At 41.3% G+C, this 24,393-nt stretch overlaps 2 protein-coding genes across 9 annotated transcripts in view; both read right to left on the bottom strand.

Moving 5' to 3' along the window:
• pdlim5b (PDZ and LIM domain 5b) overlaps nt 1–8,005 on the bottom strand; it is a 28,668-nt gene extending 20,663 nt beyond the window's left edge. For 2 of the 5 annotated variants that reach the window (XM_028980153.1, XM_028980157.1), the window contains exons 1-2: nt 7,887–8,005; nt 6,004–6,142 (exon numbers count right to left, since the gene is read on the bottom strand). In XM_028980153.1, coding sequence (XP_028835986.1) covers nt 6,004–6,102 — 99 coding nt within the window. In that variant the 5' untranslated portion in view covers nt 6,103–6,142; nt 7,887–8,005. Of the gene's footprint in view, nt 1–6,003; nt 6,143–6,362; nt 6,962–7,669; nt 7,744–7,886 lie in introns of those variants that run through there. The other 3 variants (XM_028980155.1, XM_028980156.1, XM_028980154.1) reach the window with 3 other exon arrangements.
• Nucleotides 8,006–11,143: 3,138 nt separating this feature from the next.
• Nucleotides 11,144–23,373, bottom strand: opn4xa (opsin 4xa). Of its 4 annotated transcripts, none has more exons than XM_028981501.1 (10): nt 23,309–23,373; nt 19,818–19,953; nt 16,757–16,890; nt 16,364–16,567; nt 15,525–15,696; nt 14,601–14,762; nt 13,946–14,053; nt 13,695–13,869; nt 13,125–13,244; nt 11,144–12,026 (listed from the first exon to the last, which is right to left on the bottom strand). In XM_028981501.1, the coding sequence occupies exons 2-10, from the start codon at nt 19,943–19,945 to the stop codon at nt 11,706–11,708; spliced, it is 1,524 nt and encodes a 507-aa protein (XP_028837334.1). In that variant the 5' UTR covers nt 19,946–19,953; nt 23,309–23,373; the 3' UTR covers nt 11,144–11,705. The 4 variants fall into 4 exon arrangements, with proteins under 4 accessions (XP_028837334.1, XP_028837333.1, XP_028837335.1 ...); XM_028981500.1 differs by having other exon boundaries at nt 22,122–23,373; XM_028981503.1 differs by having other exon boundaries at nt 11,873–12,026; nt 13,121–13,244; nt 22,122–23,373.
• Between the last annotated feature and the right edge of the window lie 1,020 nt (nt 23,374–24,393).

A 24,393-nucleotide genomic window follows, 5' to 3' on the forward strand; every position in this document is an offset into this window, starting at 1 on the left:
CATCAAACCATAAAGAAAAAACACATTCAGGGAATAAAAGACATCAAAAATGCATTCCAGCCAATGAAAACTGATAGACGTGCTTCTTTTTCATAAAGCATGCCATAAAACAGATTAGAAACAGATGAGTTTTTACCCCCTTTTCACATACAAACACACAGAAACAGAGACAAGAGGGTCTTGACCGATTCAAAATGCCTTTCACGGATGAAAGATAAACAATTATATTATTTTGTGAGGTTTTATGAAATTATACAGCTTAGTGAAGATGATCTAAATTCATGGAAGCTCTCATTCTAACTTCACTAAAGGAAAGAGATCAGTAAAACTGAATGAATTTAGCAGTTTCTTTTTTTTAAGGCAAAATCGAATTTATATTAAAGTTAAATAAAAAGATTTTAATTGAAGTGCTTTTATGTTGTTTCGGAGCTGGATGGCAGTAAATTAAAAGGAACTTAAATCCACTCAGAAAATCATCAGTGTGAAATCTGTCCTATGAGATGCCCCAAGATTTAAACGTTGTGGAAGGCCATTACAGCGAAAATGTTGCTCTCCATTAACAGCAGCACAGGCAAAAAAAAAAAATAAGCACACACACAAAGTTACAGCACCACAACCACAAACCATCAGCTTTTAAATCTTACAGCTGAGCAATTCGGGAATTTTTATTGCCCTTCCCGCTGTGCTGCCAATCGCCATAAATCCACGATCTCTCACACTGTTCTGAGTTAACAGACACTCCTAAAGCTACAAAGCAAAGATGATCCCAGCACAACAGATCACACACTTTCACCATTTTCAACTTAAACTTGATTTACGATATCTATCTCCCACAGGGATAACACTGCTGATGAGGTCCTCAAATACTAGTAAGCCACTTTTCCCTAAAAACTCAACAACATCAACATTAACATTAATTTACCCAGGCAAATGAATTTAAATTGACAATATGACAGGCATACTCTTTTTTTGTTTGTTTTTTTTCCCCAAATGTTCACATTATTATGGAATAAAGATGTGGTCACACACATTTATTGAGCCACTGTTTTATTGCATGGTTTAAATGTATTTAAACTTCATGAGGCATTTTATTCATAATAGTTACTTTCCTACAGAAATTGAGTGAGCTCTCCACTCAATTGGCATTGGGTTCTGTTAATTGTGAATGAGGTTGAAAGTTATGTACAAAGTACAGCGTACAGAGCATAATGAAATTCTTACTTGAAAACCCCTCCCACGTAGACAGAACATAGAACATGATACATAGAAGACAAAGTGCAACAGCAATAAATAAATCACAGAAGGCTAAGTTGCATAAAGTGAGTGTGCATACTATGTGTTGAATACTATGGCTGTTTCATAGTGGGCATAGCCACTATGAAACAGCCATGTTTCATTCAGTTTTTTCAATTATTAACAGGACAGAGAGCTGCAGTCTGCTGATGGATTTAGAATTCTCAAGAAAAGTCTCCAGTCCACCTCAACCTAACAGATCGAAGCAAACTGGATACCAACCAACTGAGGACGATGCATCTGTCTGTAATTACACAGTGACGGCTTTACAGCCCCTGGCTTCATCTCTGACAGATGCAACAGGTTTGTCTCCATAATTCTTTGTTTGGCCTTTCCTGGTGCACATTACTGTAAAAGTTTTTATTTTTTGTATTTTATGTCAAAACGTATGAACATTCCTAAATCATTTAAAATAATTATTGTTTTAATTATTGATCTTTGGATGTCCTTCAGAAAGCTATACGCAATATCTAATTTCTCATACAAACCATGACAATCAGTCTCCAAAAACACTGAAAATTGCTTTAAAACCCAAACACTGCGTAGAAGTAGGTCTGACTGGATTTTACACAGCCTAAAGACCTATTCTTAAAGTGCTTCTGATGTAGTCTTCCAGACTAAATGAACAGTCGATGCCACAATATCCGATATAAAGGCTTGCAAGCTATTCTGAAAATGGCTCAGTGCTGTTGGATTCTGCTCCCGTCCCTCTAATGAGCAAACCAGAGTAGTCTGGTGAGAAGCAAAGAGCACCCAAAAATATTTCACTACAGCAACTCCAAAGCCACATGCCCTTCATGAAATTATATGTGCTCCGAGCCCCTCGTAACCTTTTATTAGGAGCCTTGAGTCCAAGTCATGCTTAGCCGCAGCCCCAAAGCTGACAGCATGCCCAGACAACCCGCACATCTGCACAGGCAAACCAGAGCAGGTTGGGGGAAAACATTCAACCAATTCCACAGTCGAGTGTAGGCTTCGATTACTTTTGAAGTTCCAGTGCAGATTCCTGACCATCAATACTCATTCTGTCCACAACGCGCAGTTCTCTTAAATGTTATGTGCCATTTGAGTATTCATTGCAATAACTTCTAATTTATGACCCATGGAACAATGACTGAAATATTGAATCCAAAAATAATGAAACTGTACATCCCTAAAATTCAACCCACTCCGACATGGGATGGGTCCAGCTCAGACCATAAAACATGGTTAACTTTCCACAAATGTCTCCTCATCTCATTACAAAGGGAAGCATTCACTTCTGCATTTGAACCCATGTGACCATTTCATCACTTCAGAGGAGATAACCGAAGAACCCGTTGCATGGCAGAATTTACTTAAGCAAACCAGTCAGAGACAATGTTACGAAACTGTGAGTTTAAAAAAGCCTGCACAACTTTGTTGATTTCTTCTTTTCTGTTGACAGAGACGTGGAAGGTTCAAAATACATAATCATCTGAGAATTATCATTCAAACCAACTAAGATTTTATGATTAATGGTATTCACCAAGCCATTCACATCCCCAAAATCCATCCCAGTTATTCCAGCTTATTTACATACTTTTTTTCCATAACTACTGTATCACTAAAGATGCAGAAGAATAACATTTTAAAACCTACGTTTTGTGGCTGCAGTGAGCTGGAACAAGGATGGGCTCCAGCATCCACAACCCTTGGGTTAGGGTTAATGATTGAGTGTGTGTGCAAATTTTGCGCTGGTGCACCTAAATGAAATCGTTAGGCGCAGCAGAGCAACCAAGGCAGAAAATTAATATGGAGCCCTTAACAGTCAAGATCAGTTCTGCAGTCCTTCTAGACAAACTGTCATGATGGTAAAGGGCAATTTAAAAAAAGGTATAGGTACATAAATAAATAAATTCAATGTCATTTTATGATTTTGTCTATATTGTAAAACCAGCACTGTACTACTCTAGCATACGTGTACAGCTGATTTCATTATAATTTAATGTTGTTTTATGGTCTAATGTTATTACAATTTCTATTACTGCGCTGTTTTATTACTGTTGTTGGCCTCAGCACAAGCTGATTTTCCACTCGCAAGCCAATAAATTTACTGAACAGAGCCATTCAGGGAAAAAAAAAAAAAAAAAAAAAAGGAAAATCTGGACTGGCTTCTCTCGTACAAGTTATAGGGCAAATACTGGACAAAAACGTGGATCTGCATAACTTTAAATCTTGTGTACAAGAACGTAATCCTTCCTAAGGAAACCGAATTTGATTACGTCATTGCAACTCAGATCCAATGAATCATGCGGTTCTTTACAGTGCATTCATCATACAACATTTCTGTGTGGTTTCAGGTGTAGCCATCCGGTGTTGTGTGGGTCCTGCTTCAGCTCATTTGATCTTGAAGGATGGAAAGAAAAAATATTCCACCAGTTACCATCCCAAGCTGACTGTATATGCATTTTCTCAAAGTATGTCTGCACATGTCAGAAAAAGCAGAAGATGCTTTGGCTCTGACTCTTGGAAAGCGCAGATGTCACAGGTATTGTTTATTTCTGCCTCATAATCTATTATACCAAGCCGGCCCACACTTCTTGCAATTATACCGTCCAACAGCTTCCACCGTAAATCACAAGTCCAGATGCTGCCCCTGCAGAAACAATGTAAGCTCTGTCTCTCTGGCCGTACCAAGTTCCAAAAACAACTACACCAACCTCCGTATACCTGGCAGGCGAGTGACAGGAACAGTAGTGGGCGGTGTGAATGAAAAATTTTTTTAAAAGGCTCCATGTCTTCACATATAAAGGGCATGGATGGAAACATCATGCAGTTCCGTGCCTGTCTGAGCGGGAGGAAGCTGCCCAAACATATAATTTCCACTGCACATTTGTCTTCCAATTACACTGGCAAGAGACAAACCCTCAAAACAGAGGTGAATTTAACAAACAGATCAACCAAAAAAAAAAAAAAAGAAGGAACACTATAAGCGGTGGCGATAAAAAAAAAAAAAAAAAGAGTAACGCTTGTGTGCCCCTGGTAAATGCTTCAGGCCTGAATGTCCACCGTGAAAAATACCCAGTGTAAAAAAGCAGATACAAAATCATTAACGTGTAAGCATGACTACTGCTGCTTAAAGCAAGGACAATCCTGAAATTCCAGATATACTTTGAAATTTTGGATAAAGTAAAAAATTAATAAATAAATAAAAATAACACTAAATTCAGTTATTTTTTCTGGTCCACCGAAATGGAGCACAGACAGTTTCTTTCTGTACACTTGCATTTACAGTTTCCGGACAGGAAGTGCTCTTATCTCTTTTGCTGGGCATGGCTGCCTTGTCCCAGTTCCACTAGAGGAAGAAGAGCCACACCCTCAAATAGAGCAGCAATGTGCCGCATAGGACACCCCAGCCCTGTGGCGTTTTTGGCATGTTTTCTGTAAAGACGACACGCACAGAGTTCAGTACAAACTGTGCTGCAGGAAATGCACGCTGCTCAGTGTTAATCTCTGGATTATTTTACTACCGAGCAGTTCAGCATTCAATTCAATTGAGAGGTGCATTGTGTAAGATCTGGTACAAGGATTTGGGACAATGGACTATACACAGGGAAGGCAGAGGACAAATCTACAGTACCCGACCCAGGCAGCTTCCCTATAAATGATGGGAAAGTTATGCACAGTTTATCATCTATTCATATTAAACCCCTTACTGAGCATGATTAAAACTATTAAAATGCATGTACAAAATGCAATGATACTCTAAACCAGCATTTCTCAAATAGCGGGGCGTGCCAGGGCGGGAGTGCATGTGACTCTGTGGAACATGTTTGTATTTTGCTGTAGGGAGTACGTTTTTTTACTTCCACAACGCCGTTTTGCTTAGGCACAAAATGTTTACTTCAACCTGGTGGGGCGTAATAGAAAATAATTAAGAAACAATGCTCTAAATGTTCAATTATCAGCCTAGAGTAAGACCAGTAGAACCATATTTCAGACGAGGTTCTAAAAAAAAAAAAAATAAAAAATCATCTCAGATTGTTATATTTAGAACAAGAATGGGGAACCTGATGCCTGGGTGGGAATCCAATCCACAGAAAGGGTGCAGGTGTCAGGAATGACCTCTACATCTGAGCCAGGGTTCGGACTCAAAGTCATGGATGGAGCCTTTAAAGTCATAAACCTGCACTACCCAATCCCTGATCAACTGCAGTCCATTTCCAGCCCAGTAACCTCAACCTTGTCTGACAAACATTATTTAAGCAAATTACAAAAACTGTAAAAACTATTTAAGGCTTTTAAAATAACCCTATTTTATTTGAGGTCTCTACTTTACTCCTAACCTGCTTTAAATGGGGTCAAGCTGACCACTAATAGCCTAATAATGAATGTGACTTACTGAAACCAAAGTAGGCTGAACAGGGTCAATAAAACGCTGATCTTAAATCCAGATGGCAAGGCCATCAGGTGCCTAATCTCATTTGTTGTCTGCACAATGGAACCACATTCTGCTGCTGTGTATGAATGTGGTTGGATTATGTGGTTCAAATGGAGCAGAACAAGCAGCCACTCTCAGAGTTAATGATTACATCTGAACTGACGTAGAGACGGGAATGATTGCAGAGAGGAACAGCATGTCAGGTACGGGGGCAGGGGTACCCAGACAAAGGATGTAAGACGTCAACATATTTAATCTGGAAGAAACTGAAGCAGTGCATACTTCAGTAAAGGGCAAAGGTCACTCACCTTGGACACCGTGAGGGGCATACAGAAGTCCTTTCCGCCTTGCAGTCTGAATCCCCAAGGGGCGGGGCCATTGAGCAAGACATTGTAGCTGCTGCTCATGATTGGCTGGATCACTGTTGACGAGGTTGATCAAGTGCTTCTGCGAACCATTAAAAAAAAAAAAAAAGAAAAATTGAGATGAGCGGCAATGCTTGGTGACTCTAAAAGAGGGTCACGACATCTAGATATTCAGTAAGGAGCAATAATTTGAGCATAACACCCCCCCCTCCTTTGAAAACATCTGCAGAAAACAGTTCCCCGTATCCCCAGCTGCTGTAGCCTCGGTCTGTCTGTCTGATTTAAGGAGAGCAAGTACATACCAGCCCAGAGCTCGCTGTGAAAATAACGGCCCATCGCAAAACAATATTACAGCTGGCATCACCATCACTGTGAAAAGTCCTGTTCCAGAAGCAGCCCGACGGCCCCCATGAAGTCCGCAGAAATTTAGGACCGAAGATCAATCTTCTCACAAAATGTCTTCTCTGCCTGTCGTTTCACAAGAAACCCCACTGGCCAACATGCTGTCATTGCAAAAAATTAAGATGCAATTTCTCAAATCTTAAATATTTGCCCTGTTTATGGCTACAAATGCTGCTAAAGTTGAGGGGAAGAGATCTGAATAACAACGAACTGAACGAAAGTGCAACACAGGGATCATGAGAACAACCCGAGGGTCAGAATAAGGCTGACTGAGCAGATATTAAATACACATAACGGTCAGCAAGTAACGGTCAATTACATTTTCCACATATTCCCATTCAACAGAATGATTTTAAACTAGGACTCTCCACTTCCCAGGACACACCCTCCCACATAGTGCTGAGCTGAAAAGCGCCCCGAAAGCCTCAGCTGAGACGGTAGTAAGACTTTATGGTTGACCTCGCTCACTTTCAAATCAGATAATATGGCTTTTCCACAGTGCAATATACATATACAGCCAGTGTTATTGTCCAAGAATGTCGAAAGACCAGACAAAGCTGGTCCAAAAGGAAAAACTGCCACCGAATCTAACAAAGATGGAGTGAAGCATTTTTTGATCCCGGAGCCGGGGATCCTGTGACTTTCCTGCTTCTCGGACCTGCACGCTGAGGGCAGCAGGCTGCGTGCTCTCAGGGAGAAAGAATCCAGTCTGGAGGCATCTGTCACCACGTGAATAAAAGTGTGGGAAAGCTGGCGCGCCTTGAAGCCAGCCTGTCAAGCGCAGCGCCGTGCCTTCATCCTGCGGCATGGTACGCCAACACCTGCCGAGTGGTCCAGGCGGGCAGAACCTGCACCGTGCGAAGCCGTGCTGGACGCGTTCTCGTCAAAGTGTCGCGATGAGGTCTGTGGGGGAATGGTGAGGAGCGGGCCAGCACATGACGAAGCGTGTCTCTGCCGAAGACCACATCAGCCCGGGTTCAGGACAACATCTGTCGGGTACAGGACAAGGGGGTGCGAGGGTCCGTCCGTGAAACGAACCTTTCAAGCGAACAACAGATTGACCCCAAAGTTTGTGTCGCACAAGCCGAGCAGTGACCTGACGGGGGGAGAGGAACCGTCTCACACGTCGTGCTGTTCCCACAAGCGCCGGGAAGAGCGGGTTCATATTCCTCCCTCACGCATTAGGAGCCGACAAGTGAGCGCTCACCATGAACAACCGTTAGAAAGAGGAAGACGCACCGCCGAGCGTTTCTGCATGACGGACACACCCTGCCTTTCACTTCCTTCACAACGCACTACAAAAAAAAAAAAAAAATACAATAAAACTAAAGTACTAAAGCAAATGGGTCCCTGTTTAGAACGACGGCGAAAGGAGCTCCGCAGCTCTCCCTGCACGGCAGGAGCCGCGCTGGGAACGTACTCACCGGCAGCGCGGCGTGCGGCTCCTCGGACGGCGACGGAGGACGCGTGTGCCGCGTGCGCCGCGCCGCGTCCTGCCCAACTCGTCGCGCGGCCGACTTCCGCGTGGGCGGACGCGCGTCACCGCCGGGCAGGGCGCGTCACCGCCGGGCAGGGCGCGTCACCGCCGCGGCTCAGAGGAGAAGCACGTCTCCCGATATCGCTTCGCGTTGAATGGGGGGCTAGCGGGTCTTTTTTTTTTTTTTTTATCCGTGTCTCCATTCGGTCCATTTCTGTCTTGAAAATGACTCGTTTCTGACTCCGGTTTGTTTCACTTAACGAGCCTATTCAGGGCAGGAGTGAGGTGAAACCAACCTGGAGGATACATTTGCCAACTTCCCTCAGATTGACAAAGTTCTGTGGATGCAGAATGAAACGTCTATACATTGAAGAAAGAATAAGTCCAGTTGCCATGACTCAACTTTCAGACAATGACTCGGATTCTGTGAAGTTTTACCGACATCTTTATGAGTCGTGACATCAGAGCTGCATTCAAACTGGAGGGACAGCCAGTAGCACACGTTCCTCACACGTGATATTTTATTAAGGTATTTCAGTACACGTTTGGCCTATTCCTCACGTTTTAGTGGTTAAACGGGGTCACGGTGGGTATGTATTTACATTTTACAGCATTTATCAGACGCCCTTATCCAGAGCGACTTACAATCAGTAGTTACAGGGAGCAACTTAGGGTTAAGTGTCTTGCTCAGTGGTAGTAAGTGGGATTTGAACCTGGGTCTTCTGGTTCGTGGGCGAGTGTGTTACCTGCTAGGCTACTACCACCCTATTACCACTCTATTATCATTGCTTACTTTAGTGTAACTTACTTATGTTTTAATCATGGCAGATTTAATATCTGTTCATTTTTTAAGAAGTAGAAATATCATAATGTAACCCTTTTGACTGCAACAAGTTTAATACCAGTGTTATAGACTATAGTTCCATCCACATGGCGTGAAAATGCATTATGATGTTTATTAGTTAAAATGACCTTTGTGGTTTATTTTTAGATGTTAAACAAATTGACTGAAAAGCCTAAATGGCAACAAACTATGGTGTCTCAAAATATATGAGCCAAACTACTACGGAACCACTAACTACTGTGGCTCAAAGTGATATGAGAGGAAGAAAAAGAAGGGAGTGCTGGGAAGGAATGAAAAACTGAGCGTGAAAGGCAGGGGGAGGACAATGAGGCATCTGGCTGAGCTCCAGAAATGCTTTACTTGGTTCAGCCTCTGGCGAGGGGCACCGTTCTCAGCCCAAAAGTCCAGTAGCCGTCCTGGACTGACTGGAAAGACCAGGGCATAAATCTCAGAGGTAACGTGAACTTGTGGGTTATGATGGGTTTATTATCGGAGACCAACTTTCTCACAAATATTCAGAAAATGGGATTGTTCAGCCAGTTTCATTGAGATATTTTCTCATCCTTGAACAGGCTATCAGGAGCATCACCATTGTAAACAATGTCATCTTTAGAAATTGTTAGTCATATCAATCAGCTCCTTGAAATATATATACTTTATAGTCATAATTATTAAAGTTTATATACTTACTTTCCATACAGATACCAAAATATTTAAAAAATACAACAGTGCGTATGAAAGGTTTTTTGAATAGGAATATACTGCCCTCAGCTGGTGAAGTATATATATAGAACACTGAATGCTACAGGCGGAACTGCGTGAATCCAACTTGATGGAGCTTGAGAGGTGCTGCAAAGAGGAATGGGCCAAACTAGCCAAGGATAGGTGTGCCAAGCTCGTAGCATCAAAGGTGCACCAACAAAGTATAGAGCAAAGGCTGTGAATACTTATGTTCATGTGATTTCTCATTTTTTATTTTTAATAAATTTACCAGCTCCTCAAGTAAACTTTTTTCATGTTCGTACTTTGGGGTGTACGAACTCTGGGGGGAAAACGTGTATGGGGGGGTAATTGAATCCAAATTGGAATAGGGATGTAACATAACAAAATGCGGGGGAAAAAAATGCACTTTGAAAAATTTCCAGATGCACTGTACAATCAGAAACTCAGACTTTTCATAGTGATTTCAAGTGATTGTCATTGTGAAACACACGGTGCAAACAATGAAATGAGTCCTCTACTTTTAACCCATCACTCTTGGTGAGCAGTCATGACAGGCCTCAGTGGCACCTTGGCGCATCGGGATTCAAACCGGCAACCTTCTCATTACGGGGACGCTCCCTTAATTGCCACACCACTTTAGTGCATGTGAATCTGTCACAACAGCAAGTACAGTTGCTGATACAGGTGCTGAAACAAAAAAAAAACATTTTATTTCAACTGGACAATCACACTACACTCTACTTAGGACAAATGGAAACGGGAAAAGGAAAAGTTCCACTCATACCGGGGAGCATGCACACAGAACAATAATACCAGACCCGGAACACTGGCGCACATACTCCTTTAAAGGAGGGAAAACAGGTGTGGGTTATCGGGAAGGGGCGGGGCCTGCACTCAGCCCTGGGACCAGCAACAACGCTCAGCTGATGCTGGGGAGGATTGTTACAGAATCAGGGTGTGGCTACCAAGTAGGTTATGGTACTGCGCTTTATATGCCAGCTTACCTATATGCTGTGGACAAAGTCTAACAGGATCATAAAAAGTGAATGTTTATATGTTTTTTTTTTTACACAGAAGAAATTAAAAATAAATCAAATGGAATTGTTTAAATATTGCTAATTGTGACCGGAAGAACCCTTTAAAAAATTACATTATTAGTGTTCGGTTTGTTTGGTTTGTTTCTGCTGATTATTGAGTAATATTGAGCCCTCTCAGAAGATGAATCAGAGCATGTGAATTCCCTGCTGTGTGCAGACAGGCTCTTCAGAGCAGTCAAGCATTCAGGGGTGGAAAAATTCCATTTTTTTTTTTTACCACCAATTCATCACAAACATTTCCCATGTGAGGCCAAAAGACAAGCAAGAGGCAAGGCTGCCACTAATCTCTGGTAGTCAACCATGAGAGTATTTTAGATGGAATACTGTGGTATTCTGAACCCGTCAGTGATTGCTCCTACCTGCCAGGCCGAAGCTTTGCTGTTCAGAAAGGATGTTATGAATTGCTCAGAAACTGCTAACTAGTCTTTTTATACCAGGGTATTTCCACCTTTCTTCTGGTCCAGAACGTTCATGTTCTCTTCTCATAACTTTCATTCAAATATTAATGATCCTATAGGCAATAAGAAAACATAAATGATATGAAATGTGCCACACTGTGCATTTTTTATAAATCATACAGAACAACAGACCAGAAAACAAATGGTGAAAAAAAGCGAAACATTTAAAGTGCACTGTGATTAGGCATTGGATTTTGGTTTGTAGATTTAGAGATGTCTAAACCCCAGCATCTTCATTGTGGTCACTGACTGTGGTCATTTTGCAGCATGTGACATTTCTCAAAAAATAAATCCTAAACAAAATAACAACTCTGGACACTTGACAGTTTGTTTCACACTTAAAGGTTAACACAACAATCTCTAGGGAAATCACACTTATGGTTTACAGTGCAGTAAACACAATGACACACACATCATACCGCTAAAATTTACCAAAAAAATGACATATTACATGAACGTAAGTATGGGCAGGTCTCATAAACACAGACCAGCAGATCTGTCTGCTGCAAAAAGAGCAACACTGAAGAAGGTGTAAGCATCAGTTGGAGGTATAAACCTTTCCAGAGGACATGTGTTGTTAGCAGTGTGCTGCTCAGTTCTTATTCAGTCCTCTTGTTCCCTTATAGGAGAAAGTTCTCCTTGGACTAAGACAGCTTCTTGGAGCAGCTAAGACCCTGCAGTTCCAGCAGCAGGTTTTTCTCTTGGGTCGGAGAGCTGAGCTCGTCCCCTGGCGTGGTGCTTGTGGGGATAATGTCACTAGTGTCCAATTCTCTGAAGAAGACCAATCCAAAGTTGGGGGGGGGTTGGACATCCTCCTGGTTCAGAGGCTGGGTGGCCTCCTGCTGTAAATGGTTCTGCCATGTCCTGCCCAGGGTCTGTTTCTCTGTGAGCTGAGGTATGGTGCCTGTGACGCATTCGGAATTGTGGTTGTGGCTGGCCAGTGATGTTTTCTCAGGGATTAGAGACTGTGGAGAAGGTGTGTATAAAGAACACACAAACAACTGTTTATGTTAGAAGTCTTCCAAGTTATATGTCTTAAGGGCCCTAGTTTTAAGGCTCTTGCAAAATGTTATGGTGGGCATGTCAGTGCTACGCAGTGGGTACATATAAATAAAACATGCCAGTGTTACAGATCAACTGGTGTGTATTCACATGGGTGTGTGCAGTTAGACCAGGATAAAATGTGACTGACACACGTTAACATGGGTGTATCATAATAATATAGTAGATACAGTGGGTAAACATGCAGCAGGAACTCATCCAAATATGTGATGTGATTTTGTGATGTGATGTGAAGTGATTGTCATTGCGAAACAGCACACGGTGACACAACGAAATGTGTCCTCTGCTTTTAACCCATCATCCTCAGTGAGCAGTGGGCAGCCATGACAGGCAGTGTGTGGGGACAGTGCTTTGCTCAGTGGCACCTTGGCGGCTTGGGGTCGCTCCCTTAACCGCTAGACCACCACTGCCCTGTGTAAATATTTAGTGCTACTTTTTTTAAAAATAGGTTGGTTGAATCATGATACAAATTTATTCATTTCATCCTTTCGAACAAAATGTTGCTGAAATTATGGCTAAATCCATCACAATTAGGACCTTGTACAAATCAAACTTATTACAGTAATCCTAGTTTAACAGCAGAGTTTATTTAAACCTTATTTAAAAAAAAAAATTTAATGAATTGGGAAGAAGGTCATGTAAAAATGTAAAGCAAATACTCAAGTGGTTTATATGAGTACAAACTGTGTTTCTGCTGAATATAAATGAAAGTGGATCACAAGATAATCATCAACATCAGCTCAACATCGGCAGGAAAACAAGGTTAAAAACAAACACGTGCACTCGCAGGTCACCAGTTGATGTAGTCATCAGTTGATCTGTAAAACCGGCACAGTGTGCAAAAAAAATGCGGATAAGCCCTGCCTGAACGGTTGTAGTGTTTCCAATCGTTTTCAGGCCAAACATACACAATGCTACATCATGCACCTTAGACAAGAACTGAAAAGACTGCACCCATTGGCTGTGAAACCGATGCATGACCACAAGGAACACGTACCTACCTTCTCTTGACTGGTCCAAATCTTCATCTCTCCTTGCAGTAGACCTCGCTCCTCCAGGGCCATGCTAATGGATCTAGGGGGCCGTTGGTCCCTGGGATCAAGAGCTACATCACTCCATACCTACAAAGGAATTATTAAGGGACATTTGTAGCCATAATAAGATCTTCCCCTGCCTGTTTGTCAATTGATCCCTGTCAGGAATCATCGTGTCTTTTCTTGGTACGACCTAGTATGAAAGGGCCATCCTTCATTGTCTTGATATCTCTCATTCTTTGTGCCTAGAAAAACATCTGAATTTCACAGTCATTACTGCATTAACTGCATGGAACAGGAACCTTTCCCTTGTATCCCTCACATTCCCTTGTATCTGTCAATATATCAATTACTATGTCTAGTTTCATTGAGATTTAGCCAAATTAAAGTTAAAATAGAGCAGACGTTTCAGCACTGTATGCAGACTGTTTCTGGACATACTTGGGACATACTTGAGACTATGTCTCAATCATTATGTTTACAGCCCTAAAAAGTTCTACATAATTCACTGAGACATAAAACACCATTAGAACTTACCACGTCTCCTGTGGACATGGACGACACTCTGTGGAATGTGCTCCTGGATCCAGAGGACTGTTGACTGAGCATGACCTCACGGACAGAACACTCGCTGTTTGACCCGGATATGGCTTCTTTTCGTGGAGGCTGAGCTAAGAAGTGGAGGCAAGGGACCTTCTCCGCCAGCGTGTTCCTGCTCAGGAGGATTCATCTGGTTTCACAGTGTGGAGAACGTGGAGGCAGTGTTGCTGCTGCATGCCGGGACTCACCTGTATTTGGAATGTGTGATGGCATAGATGAAGGGGTTATAGATGGCCGAAGCTTTGGCGATGACTGCAGGTACTGCCTTTGAATACGGTGTGAGCACATTGCTATAGCTGAAAAAAAAAAAATCGATGCAATATAGAGTTGTATTTAAACTGGAGAAACTATTTCAGACATTAAAAGAACAATAACAGGGTGAAAGAGCACATGCTGTGATCTCAGTTGTTGGTCTGAAGGTGTGGATGTTGCCCTCTCAGTGCTGCTGGGTTATGTTTATGCAACACCTGCAGCTCCTGCTGTCTTGGTGGGTGAAGCCAGCCTCCCCTCCTGCTTCACACCGTGATCCATCTGCCCATATCTGGCACCGCAGTCCAGCTTAAGATTCCTTCTTTTTTCTTTTTCTCTCTCGCATGGTCAGATAATGACTATATAAGGACGAATCTAGTAGCCAGCATGTATTTATTGTAATATACATGTAAAATGAGAAAAGTTGTTCACTCTTTATTACTGAAGACAGAATTGGCAGAGTAGTCAGTACTTCTGCATGTATTTACCATCCTACCTAATAAATCAGCTAAATGTATGTATTAAATGTCTGCAGCCATTCTGAGATCAAAGCAATGCATTCCACATTCATCCCCACAGTCACCCACTACTCACCCAGCCCAGGCTATGAGTGTGACGCACGCGTAGGGTGACCATGACAGGACATACACTATGATCACGACAAATGCAATCTTCGCAAGTTTCCACTCAGTGCGTATGGACTGATTCTGGATCAGATTGGATTTCCTTACTGGATTCCCCAGTTTCTCCAGATCTCTATCCACAAAAAAAGTTATCATGTTTGTTATTCTGTTCTCACCAGCTCTCATTAACACATCACCATAATGTCTTCTTATGTAAATACATACAGACAGTGACTCTTACTAAAATAAATAAATTAGTATTCATGATTTTTCCATAATTTACCAGCAAGAAGACCAGAGGGTCACTACATCCTCCTCCACCGCAATGGCTAAAATTTCAGGGATCTTCTCATGGACCAGTAGCATTATAATGGACATGCAGTGTACACCATGACACTGGACTAAAACCTACTCTGCTCTGTCCAGTACCTCCAAATATGGACAGATGTACTTTGACCTTTCCAACCATTACACCTGTTGGACTATTCTTTTCTTGGACAAATCATCTCTAACCCTGCACTGACACCAAATGCAGGCTAACTCTACGCTGGAAGGGCGTCCCTCTCTGTTTCAGTCCTTCCCAAGGTTTCTTCCTTTCTGTTTTTTTCTCTCTCCTAGAGTTTTTTAGTGGAGTTTTTTCTTTTGTGCAGAACGATCAAGTGTGGGGGGTGTCAACTGTAGGCCCTTTCAAAGCCCATTGAGACATCCTGGTAATTTCGCAGTGTGTAAACTCTTGCTGGTGGAATGGATTGAAAAGGTTTAAATGATACTTGCTGACAGTGTTATGTTTTTTAACATAATTTTAGACTGTTATCTGCTCTGTTGTTGTGATCTAGTAAAATTTACAATAAACACATTCTGGATCATTTTCTAGCAGAGAATGCATAACCTGTACCTGTTGGTATTGCGGATGGCCAGGAACATGAAGAAGTAGCAGTAGGATATGATACCAAGTGGAACAAAGAACACAAAACAGCAAAGCATGAGAGTATAACTCTTGTTGGCAGGGGTCGAGGTGACGTAGTCCCACGTGCAGGATGTCATTAGTCCCTCAGGAATGTAGGAACCTGTTCAGTGTACCAAAAAAAGAGATCTCTTAAAAAACATGATGTAATTCTTGATGATTGATCAGTTGATTGTCTTATTACAGTTCAATGTACAGTCAGAAACAGACTCATTAACTGCCTAGGTGCCCCCGAGGTATCGTCCCCACACACTGCTCCTTGGGTGCCTTTCATATATATGGTGATATATATATATGGTGATGAGTTTAAATGCATGTCGTTGTGTGCACCATGTGCTGTGCTCTCTGTGCATCACAATGACAAAAAAAATTTATTGGGTCATTAGTGGGGTCTGCCTTATATTGCCTTGCCTCACTTTATAGGTCAGAAGCTGTAATCCAAATGAATTAGTAAAGTGAAAAGTGATTATTTGGTATGTGATTCTCAGCCTACACAATGAAATTTGTCCTCTGCATATAAACCAACATCAATTGTGAAGAGTGAGCAGCCATGAAAAGTGCTAGGGGAGCAGTGTGTGGGGACGGTACCTTGTTCAAGGGTACCTCAGTGGCACCTTGATGGTTGGTTGATTTAAACCTATGACCTTCTGGTTACAAGTCTGTTTCCTTAACTTGGTCAGCAGTGTCAGCAAGCATTTGATTCATTCAGTCATACAGGAACATTTTGTGGGTGTCAGTAGCCTCAGTCAGGAGAGTGCGTATTAACTCACTCCAGCCCAGAAGTGGAGCCAGGCTCCAGGCCAGGGAGTAGATCCACACTAGCAGGATGATGATCATTGTCCGCCGTTTGGATGTCCACTGAATGGCCTGAAGGGGCTTTGTGATCACAATGTAGCGATCAATGGAGATTGCGAGCAGGTTGATCATGGAGGTGATCCCAAATAAGGCACCACAGAATGCATACATCTTACACCCTTGTTAGAATAAAGTGAAGACACTTAGAGTTTCATACAAAATACTTCCTTATTCTGCATCACTGAAATAGTGCCTTTTATCGATTAAATGCAATATATTTACTGGAACATATGATTGTACTATGATCTAATCGAACACTCAAACAGTTATTCAACATATAGCACCAAATCCACCAAACCAAAATTTACCTAATTCTCCAAAAACCCATTCCTTGTACATGCAGTTGACAAAGAAAATAGGCGACTGCGTTATAGCCATCAGGAAGTCGCTCACAGCAAGATTCATGATGAAATAGTTGGGTGGTGTCCGCAGCTTCTTATTACTGAAACACAAATTTGGTACCAAAATATAAAAGTGATAATTTCATCAAATTTCATCAAATATTTACATGACAGTGTTTTGTATATGGGTGGACACGAATCATTTGACAAATAATGTTTTATATGGCTTTGTGCACAAGATTTAAAAAAATACAATGTCTTGTCTCCATTTACACATGAGTATACATCAGCATTATGGTTTATATTACTTGACAGTTAAGTAGGCATGCACTGAAACTCATTTGAACATTTGATATTTCAAATTCAGCTTTTGAGAAATAAATACTTTTTTAATGTAATACATTGTGATACTACATTCTATTCTATTACATTGTCCCTGTTGTTTGGAAACTAAAGAGTTTTAATCAAATTTTTAATCCATCAGTTTCAGAATATTTGGTGGAGGAATTATCAGTGTTCCACTATTATCCTGATTACACACTTCCAATCCACAGACTGTCCATACAATTATCATTGATTGAATCCCTAGTTGTCATCTCCTGCTGACTGGGCTGGCAGTCGTCAGGAATTAGTGGAACATCTCACAGAAATTATTTTCTCCAACATCACACAGTGCTGGGCATATTATACGATGGACGACCTGTTTGAGTTTGAGTATAGAAGTATAGAAAAATTATACTTATAATTACATATCATTGAATCAAATAAACCTGTGAAGATTTGAATAGTCTTTGGACCATAAAGCGAATGTTGTGTGTTTCAGTTCACTCATCTGATAGTCAGACTTCTGGAAATATCATCCTCATAAACATGCTACAGAAATGTGTTGAAGCCACATTCCTTTGAGATTCATGCAACTGCACTTGAAGGGCAGAGGAAGGGAAAAGAAGTTTTGCTTCAAAGCAGCCATCCATGTGTAATGACCTGAAGCTATTTTAATAATCTTGTGTGATATAACCACCTTTAACTCAGTAGTGCTGTCATATATGTCAACTACAGGGAGCTTCGTACAAGTTATGTTCAAAGTGCACAGATGCACTTCATCAAATTACTTTAAACAATAAGCTTTTTCTTGTGAAATGATCCACACTATTGCTGCACGTCTAGTGGGTAACACACTCGCCTATGAACCAGAAGACCCAGGTTCAAATCCCACTTACTACCATTGTGTCCCTGAGCAAGACACTTAACCCTAAATTGCTCCAGGGGGGACTGTCCCTGTAACTACTGATTGTAAGTCACTCTGGATAAGGGCGTCTGAAAAATGCTGTAAATGTAAGTCTAAAAACCATGAGCTCTTCACATATATGGCTTCACATAAGCCATATACTACACATAATCTATCATTTTGGGCCAGTTTGTGCTATCCAGTGAGCTGCCCCATACTGGGCCACTAAAATCAAGTGACTGGATTATGTGACTGGATCATAGATACAGCTTGCAAAGGCACACCTGCATTATATTAAATGCTATTGAACCAGCCATATCAAATAAACCAATGGGGTGCTTAACAATCATTTTGACAAAGTGCTTAACAAAGTTTTGAACTTTTTTCGAGCCATTGTTGGCTCTTTGATTCTTTATCTGATCTGCTGCAGTGACAAACCACACTACAGATAAGTTTTAGTTTTGAAGGGAAATGCATTACTGAGGCCTATTTTTGCTATAGTCAAATACTTGAGTACGTATACAGTAATTAAAGAGAAAAAAGGAACAAACTGCCCACCAAAGCCTTTTTGTTTGAGTGTAATTTTTTCTGACATACAGAAGCAGAACTACATGAAGTAATTTTTTTTAACGTATGTCATGGAACAGTGCGTAGTGCAGACAGGCAGGAAGGAAGGACGCAATTGACGGGTATTTACTCATAACAAACGTGGACAAACCTGCAATGACCTGACAAAGCATTGAACACAAGAAGGCAGTATTTATGCACAACACCAGGTGCAGACAGTCAGGTAATCCAGGACGAATTTGTGAACTCCATGGAAACCCTGGCCCATCGCACGGGCCTAGACACTCCCTCACGATCGAAACCATGAGAACATAGTTTAAACTGGGAAGAGCCCATAGTAGTTTTGAAAAATTTAAACCCACTTATGTTAACATGTCCCACAAAGTACCATAAGCTGTGTTGCCAAATATGTCATAGAGTCATCCTACATTTGTCCAAAAATGTGCCAAAACACACACAAATCAGATGGAACTGTGTCTAACTGCTGCAACATACATTAAAACTGGCTTCTTTTATACTAATTCCTGACAAGCAGTTTCACAAAATTCAAATTTGGCAACAAAAGATCCTGCACCACAGCAAGTGTTTAATAGAATATCTCCATTGACATGGAAGGAACAACAGTGCGGCAGGGACCTTGAAGCATAAGTGCATGCCCTCCTGTCAGTGCTGTAGGAAACCATTTGGGACCTAAAAGCACAGTGCTACTGTAACTGTATGATTAGCAAATGCAGAAATTATGTCACAAGCCCATGGGAAGCATGTCAGACTCAGCTTTAGGTCACAGCTCAGACACAGTCACACTCACTAAGAGCCCCATTCCCTGTGGTTACAGGTGGGAAAGTCTCCTGACCACAGTCTGTCCAGAAAGTGCTCACAGTTTGTCCTTAGTGCATGGCAGGCCATCACCACATCACTTCATTTTGTTTGCTTTGCTCCCACTGGCAATGTCTAAAATAAATCTGCCAGTGTGAATCCTATCAAGAATGATCATGTTCAGGGGTTTGAGTTTAATCTTTTGTGACAATTACACTTAAAGTTGAATTCATCATAATGTATTTAAAATATAAGCCATGTTCACCATTCAATAGCTGTCCAGTCAATTTTTATTAAACCTGCTTGTCGAAGCATCGTAAACCAGTAAGAAAAACTTTTTACATGCACTAGAAGCTTGCATAAATATTATAAATGAGTACATTAATTAATTACTCGGCTCAAATGAAAGGAGCTTACCTGAAGAAAGCATACATAACCAGGACATTACCTCCGACTCCCACTGCCCCAATCACCGCCACAAAGAATGCCACAATGTAGTGGGCATGGTCGGGAACATCCACCTTCCTGAAGAAGCCTCGGTCCATGTCAATGACTAGGAAATGAATAAAAGAAATAAAGAAAAGGAAAAGAAATATCTGTCTCTCTGTCTCTCCCACGGTCAAAAATGAAGTTCACTACAGAACCCATTTTTTGTGTGTATGTACATAACAAAAACATAATTTGCTTGTATATCCAAGTGGAGCAAGACTGAAATTAATTGGACATACCTTTTTTGCATCCTCACCCTCTGCCCAGGGGCATTTTTTTAAATGCTTTAATGCATGGAGTTATTATGTCCATTTTGTTCAGAAACCGTTGCTCTCTCACAGCATTGCCTGTTACTCCCCACTGCTATGCTACTCATATTGGTGCTTTCATATCCCAGTCTGCAAGGAGGAGGGTGTGTTGGATATTGCACATAGCCAGAGGTCTGTTTGTTCCTCCAGTGCTCTAATGGAATCACTCAGTGACACAGGAGGAGCAATAACACAGGGATAAAGATGCCCAGGCTGCTAAGTCTCTCCATTTCAACTAGAAGGCACAGGACACTTGAATAATGCAGACACTGGATAAAATCATAAATGTAACCAGGCTTAAATCTATAACCTGAGGGTCTGAGGTATTTTTTCCTGTACAAATGCCTCTTGTAAATTATTCCGGCAACTGGGAAAAAAACATCTGTACAGTGACAGTAGAGAGCCTCCTTAGTAAAAAAAGATTGCCAGTTACTAAAAATCTCTATCAACGAGTTTGATAAATGAAGAGGAATGGACTTGGCACACTGTAAGGAAACTTAAAAATTCAAGGCAACTGGGTGCAAAGCATTTTTAAGTCCTCTCAACTTCACGCCTATGCCACAACTACATGGGAGTGAAGTTAAGGGAACTTACAACTTGAAAGCACGTTGTAAGTCGCTCTGGATAAGGGCATCTGCCAAATGCCATAAATGTAAATGTAAATGTAAATGTAAATGTAAATGTAAATGTAAATGTAAATGCCGGACGCCTTAAATTTTTAAGTTTAAGTATAGAAAAAATTACAGTGCATTAAAGACTCCAGAGCACTAATAATTTGTTATTGATCCAATGGAGTTGATCGGTTTTTGTGAGATGTACTCTTCAGTCCTTGCTCACGTCAGAAAGAACTGTTTTAAAGCATATTTCTCCAACCCCCAGCCCTGCATGGTCTTGGTCTACCACCCCTGATTCAATTCAAGAGGCAGGTTGAACCATACTCAAAAAATAATGATAAATATCCAGGAATATAGTTGAATTTCTCAACAAACATAGCGGTTAAAGAACTGTAGAGAGAAAGAAATGTGATATTATCCCATTGTAATATTTGAACATTTTAAGAAGCAGCTTGTGTAGGGCGGCAGGTTCACACTTACTGCTTGCATTTGTGCTCATGTGGAGTTGCTCATATAAAACAATAGCATGTTGTTTCTCCCAGCATTAAGAATCCATTGCATCAGCTTTGAGGCGGAAACTATTGTTCACCCAACTGTTTGGGAACTTCATTGATCTCACTTTGAAATCACATGACCACTGGCATTGCACATGCTGCAAAAAGCAGATAATGGTAAACACTTTGTTTAATCTTGGATTTTTCTTTTCTGAGCCCTGGCAGCAGAATTGCAGAAAAACTTTAATTTCGTTTTTAGTAGGTTTATGTAAAGACCAATTCTGTTTCTTTGTCATTATTTCTTTCTTCCCATTCTGACTCTTTGTGTGAGATCGGAGTATTACTGGGAAAAGGACAGTAGCCGTAATGATTAAAGGAAGCGATTAATTCTGAATGTAGACTGATTAAAAAACGTCTGGATCCACAACGTCCCCACAGTTCAGGGGCCAATCATAAGAGGATTTATTTATGTATGCTAATGCAATGGAATGAAGTGCTCCAATAGAATCGTGCAATCCAAAGCTAGGAATTGCTACCCAGACAGAAATCCATTTCATTTTCAGTTTTACATGAGAAAAGAGGATGGTGAAAATGTCATTAGTACATAAATTGCCTGTTGCACTTTTGTTCTTGTTCTTCTATGGTCCATGTATTCATTAAATTTTAATGCATCAACCTAATGTATCTCCATCCACCAATAACATAAACAATAATTTCCCCAAGTGCCTTGTTACCTAGGTGGACCGTTTTCATAAAAAAATGCAATACTTAGATTGTTGAATGAAATGAAACAAATGAACATAAATGGGCCTTTACCTGGTGGGAGCGAAGTCTCCTGTCTCAGTATCTGTGGTGGGTTTGAGAACGTGGCCATGATAAGCTGTGGATGAACTGAACCAGGCTAAAGCTGACGCATTCTAGAAATCTGGCTGCCTTCTGATCTAATCCCCCCGTTAGGTGGAGCCTCAGTTTCATGACTTTTTATAATCTGCAGCAACGCCGCGAACAGCATTTATAGACTGAAGCCCAGGAGCCATGCCCTCTAGTCCTTAGTTCCCAGAGATACAGGGCATTAAGTGCTCATGGGTGATGTTCAGTATGCTCATGCTACATTCAGCAATGTACAGTCAGATCACGAGTGAGGGGAGATGAAAAGGTCTTTGGCTTTTAAACTAATCCTATTTCTGCTACTAAAGATTTATTTTTCTTTAGATATTTAATATTTCACACTGTTGCTGGAAAAGCTCGTTCAGAAGCACCATAAAATGTTTGGAAGCACCCATGTGTGAAAGGGAGCTTCTGGTTGCAATTATAAAATACACCTAACAATCCTGAACACCAGATTGGCTCAGGCTCCTCAACCAGTAGAAACAGGAAAATCCAAATCCATGCCATACAGGGCAAAAGCTGTCAGAATGAGGACTACATTTAAAGGCATGAGAAAAATAAATGTATATATACTTTTTAAATGAATGCCATTTTGAAGCTCATGGCCTTGTATGTCCAAGAACATTCTGTAGGCTACATTCTTATTATCTCATCCAGAGCTAACCCATCAAATTTTGGTGTGAGATCGAAATCTAAAATCCAGTGTGGAGGTTCACTCATTTTGTAGAAAGGATCCTCCCTGTAAATGAACTTTTAAAAGACCACATGTAATGAGGGCCATGTTATTTACAATGATTTAATAGATTCCGTAGAGGGTCGTGATCACAAGTTGATCATTTTTCTCAGTACTATCAGCCTGACAACAAAGCACCACCTTGTTCCCTGGAGTGAGAGCTAATACGGAGAACCCTCAAGAGCCATGAAAGGAGCTTTCAGTGGAGCGTACAGAACTTACAAAGCCTTGTTTCTTTCCTTTCCCTTTTAAAAGAAGAAATACACAAATACTGTTCTCTTGTTTTTTTTTTCAGCATATTTGAGTGCTTTATATAAAAATAGTTTTATAGTAAATAATCCCTTTGCAGTTAACATATTTATCTATGCTTTTCCACACTCACCAGTCAGCAGTGATTGCCTTCCACCCCCTGAGATGCACACACAAATCTTCTGGATGCTCTGTGAGTCAGGGTAAAACTCTTGATGCTGAGTGGTGGAGCTGTCCAAGTCCAGTGAGCATCTGAACTCCTCCCCACTCTCTGCAGCAGAGCGGTCCTATCAGAGCTCAGAGCGGGCGAGGTGTGATAGCACAAGTCCCTCAGACGCTGGCCAAGCCAGAGCGCCGCCACACCAGCGGAAACTCCTTCATCACAGCCAACACGCTGAGGTGAGAATGGTTAATGTGAACTGACAGTAGAGACATTTCAATGCAGCCCATTTATGCACAGTTTTAATGTTCATTACTCATCCCTGAGGGTCATATTTGCGGTACATATCAAAACATCTACAGTTGTAGATACAGTATGATAAATGTATGACTGCTTAGTAAATCGAGGGGGAAAAGCTGATATACAATATTGTACCCACATATAAATGTACAGTTAAATGTATAAATGTCACAAAAATGTCACACATTTTGTAAATATTTTTATCTATCCACTGAGTGTAAATTTGCTGCCCCATAAAAAATATTAAACAAACACTCATTCATGTCTAAAACGCTTGCAACAAAAGTGAGTACGTCCCTAAGTGATAATGTCCCAATTAACCATTTTCCATGCCTGGTGTCAGGTGTGAACCGAAGCAGGTGTGTTAAACTTGATGTTGTCACTCTCACACCTTCTCACATTGGACACTGTACTTGGCGCCTCATGGTAAAGAATTGCTGCTTTACATTGAGATGGTCTAAGAAGATTGCAACACCACAAAACTCATCTGTAGCATGGTGGTCAAGACAATTGCATTTTTGATTGGTTCTCTTTCAATTATGTCCTTGAATCCATTCAAGCATTCCATCCATTCCAACCCCACTTGTGTGGGGTTAAGTAGTGTTGGTGACTGTTGGTTTTTACCTGGCCTAGCTGGGGCAGTGGTGACCTAGCGGTTAAGGAAGCAGACCTGTAATCAGCAGGTTGCTGGTTCGAGCACCGGAGCCCCGTCCGCACATACTGCTCCTCGGCCGCCTGTCATGGCTGCCCACTGCTCA

The sequence above is a fragment of the Denticeps clupeoides genome, chromosome 5 (assembly GCF_900700375.1).
Source record: "Denticeps clupeoides chromosome 5, fDenClu1.1, whole genome shotgun sequence".
Taxonomy (NCBI): Eukaryota; Metazoa; Chordata; class Actinopteri; order Clupeiformes; family Denticipitidae; genus Denticeps; species Denticeps clupeoides.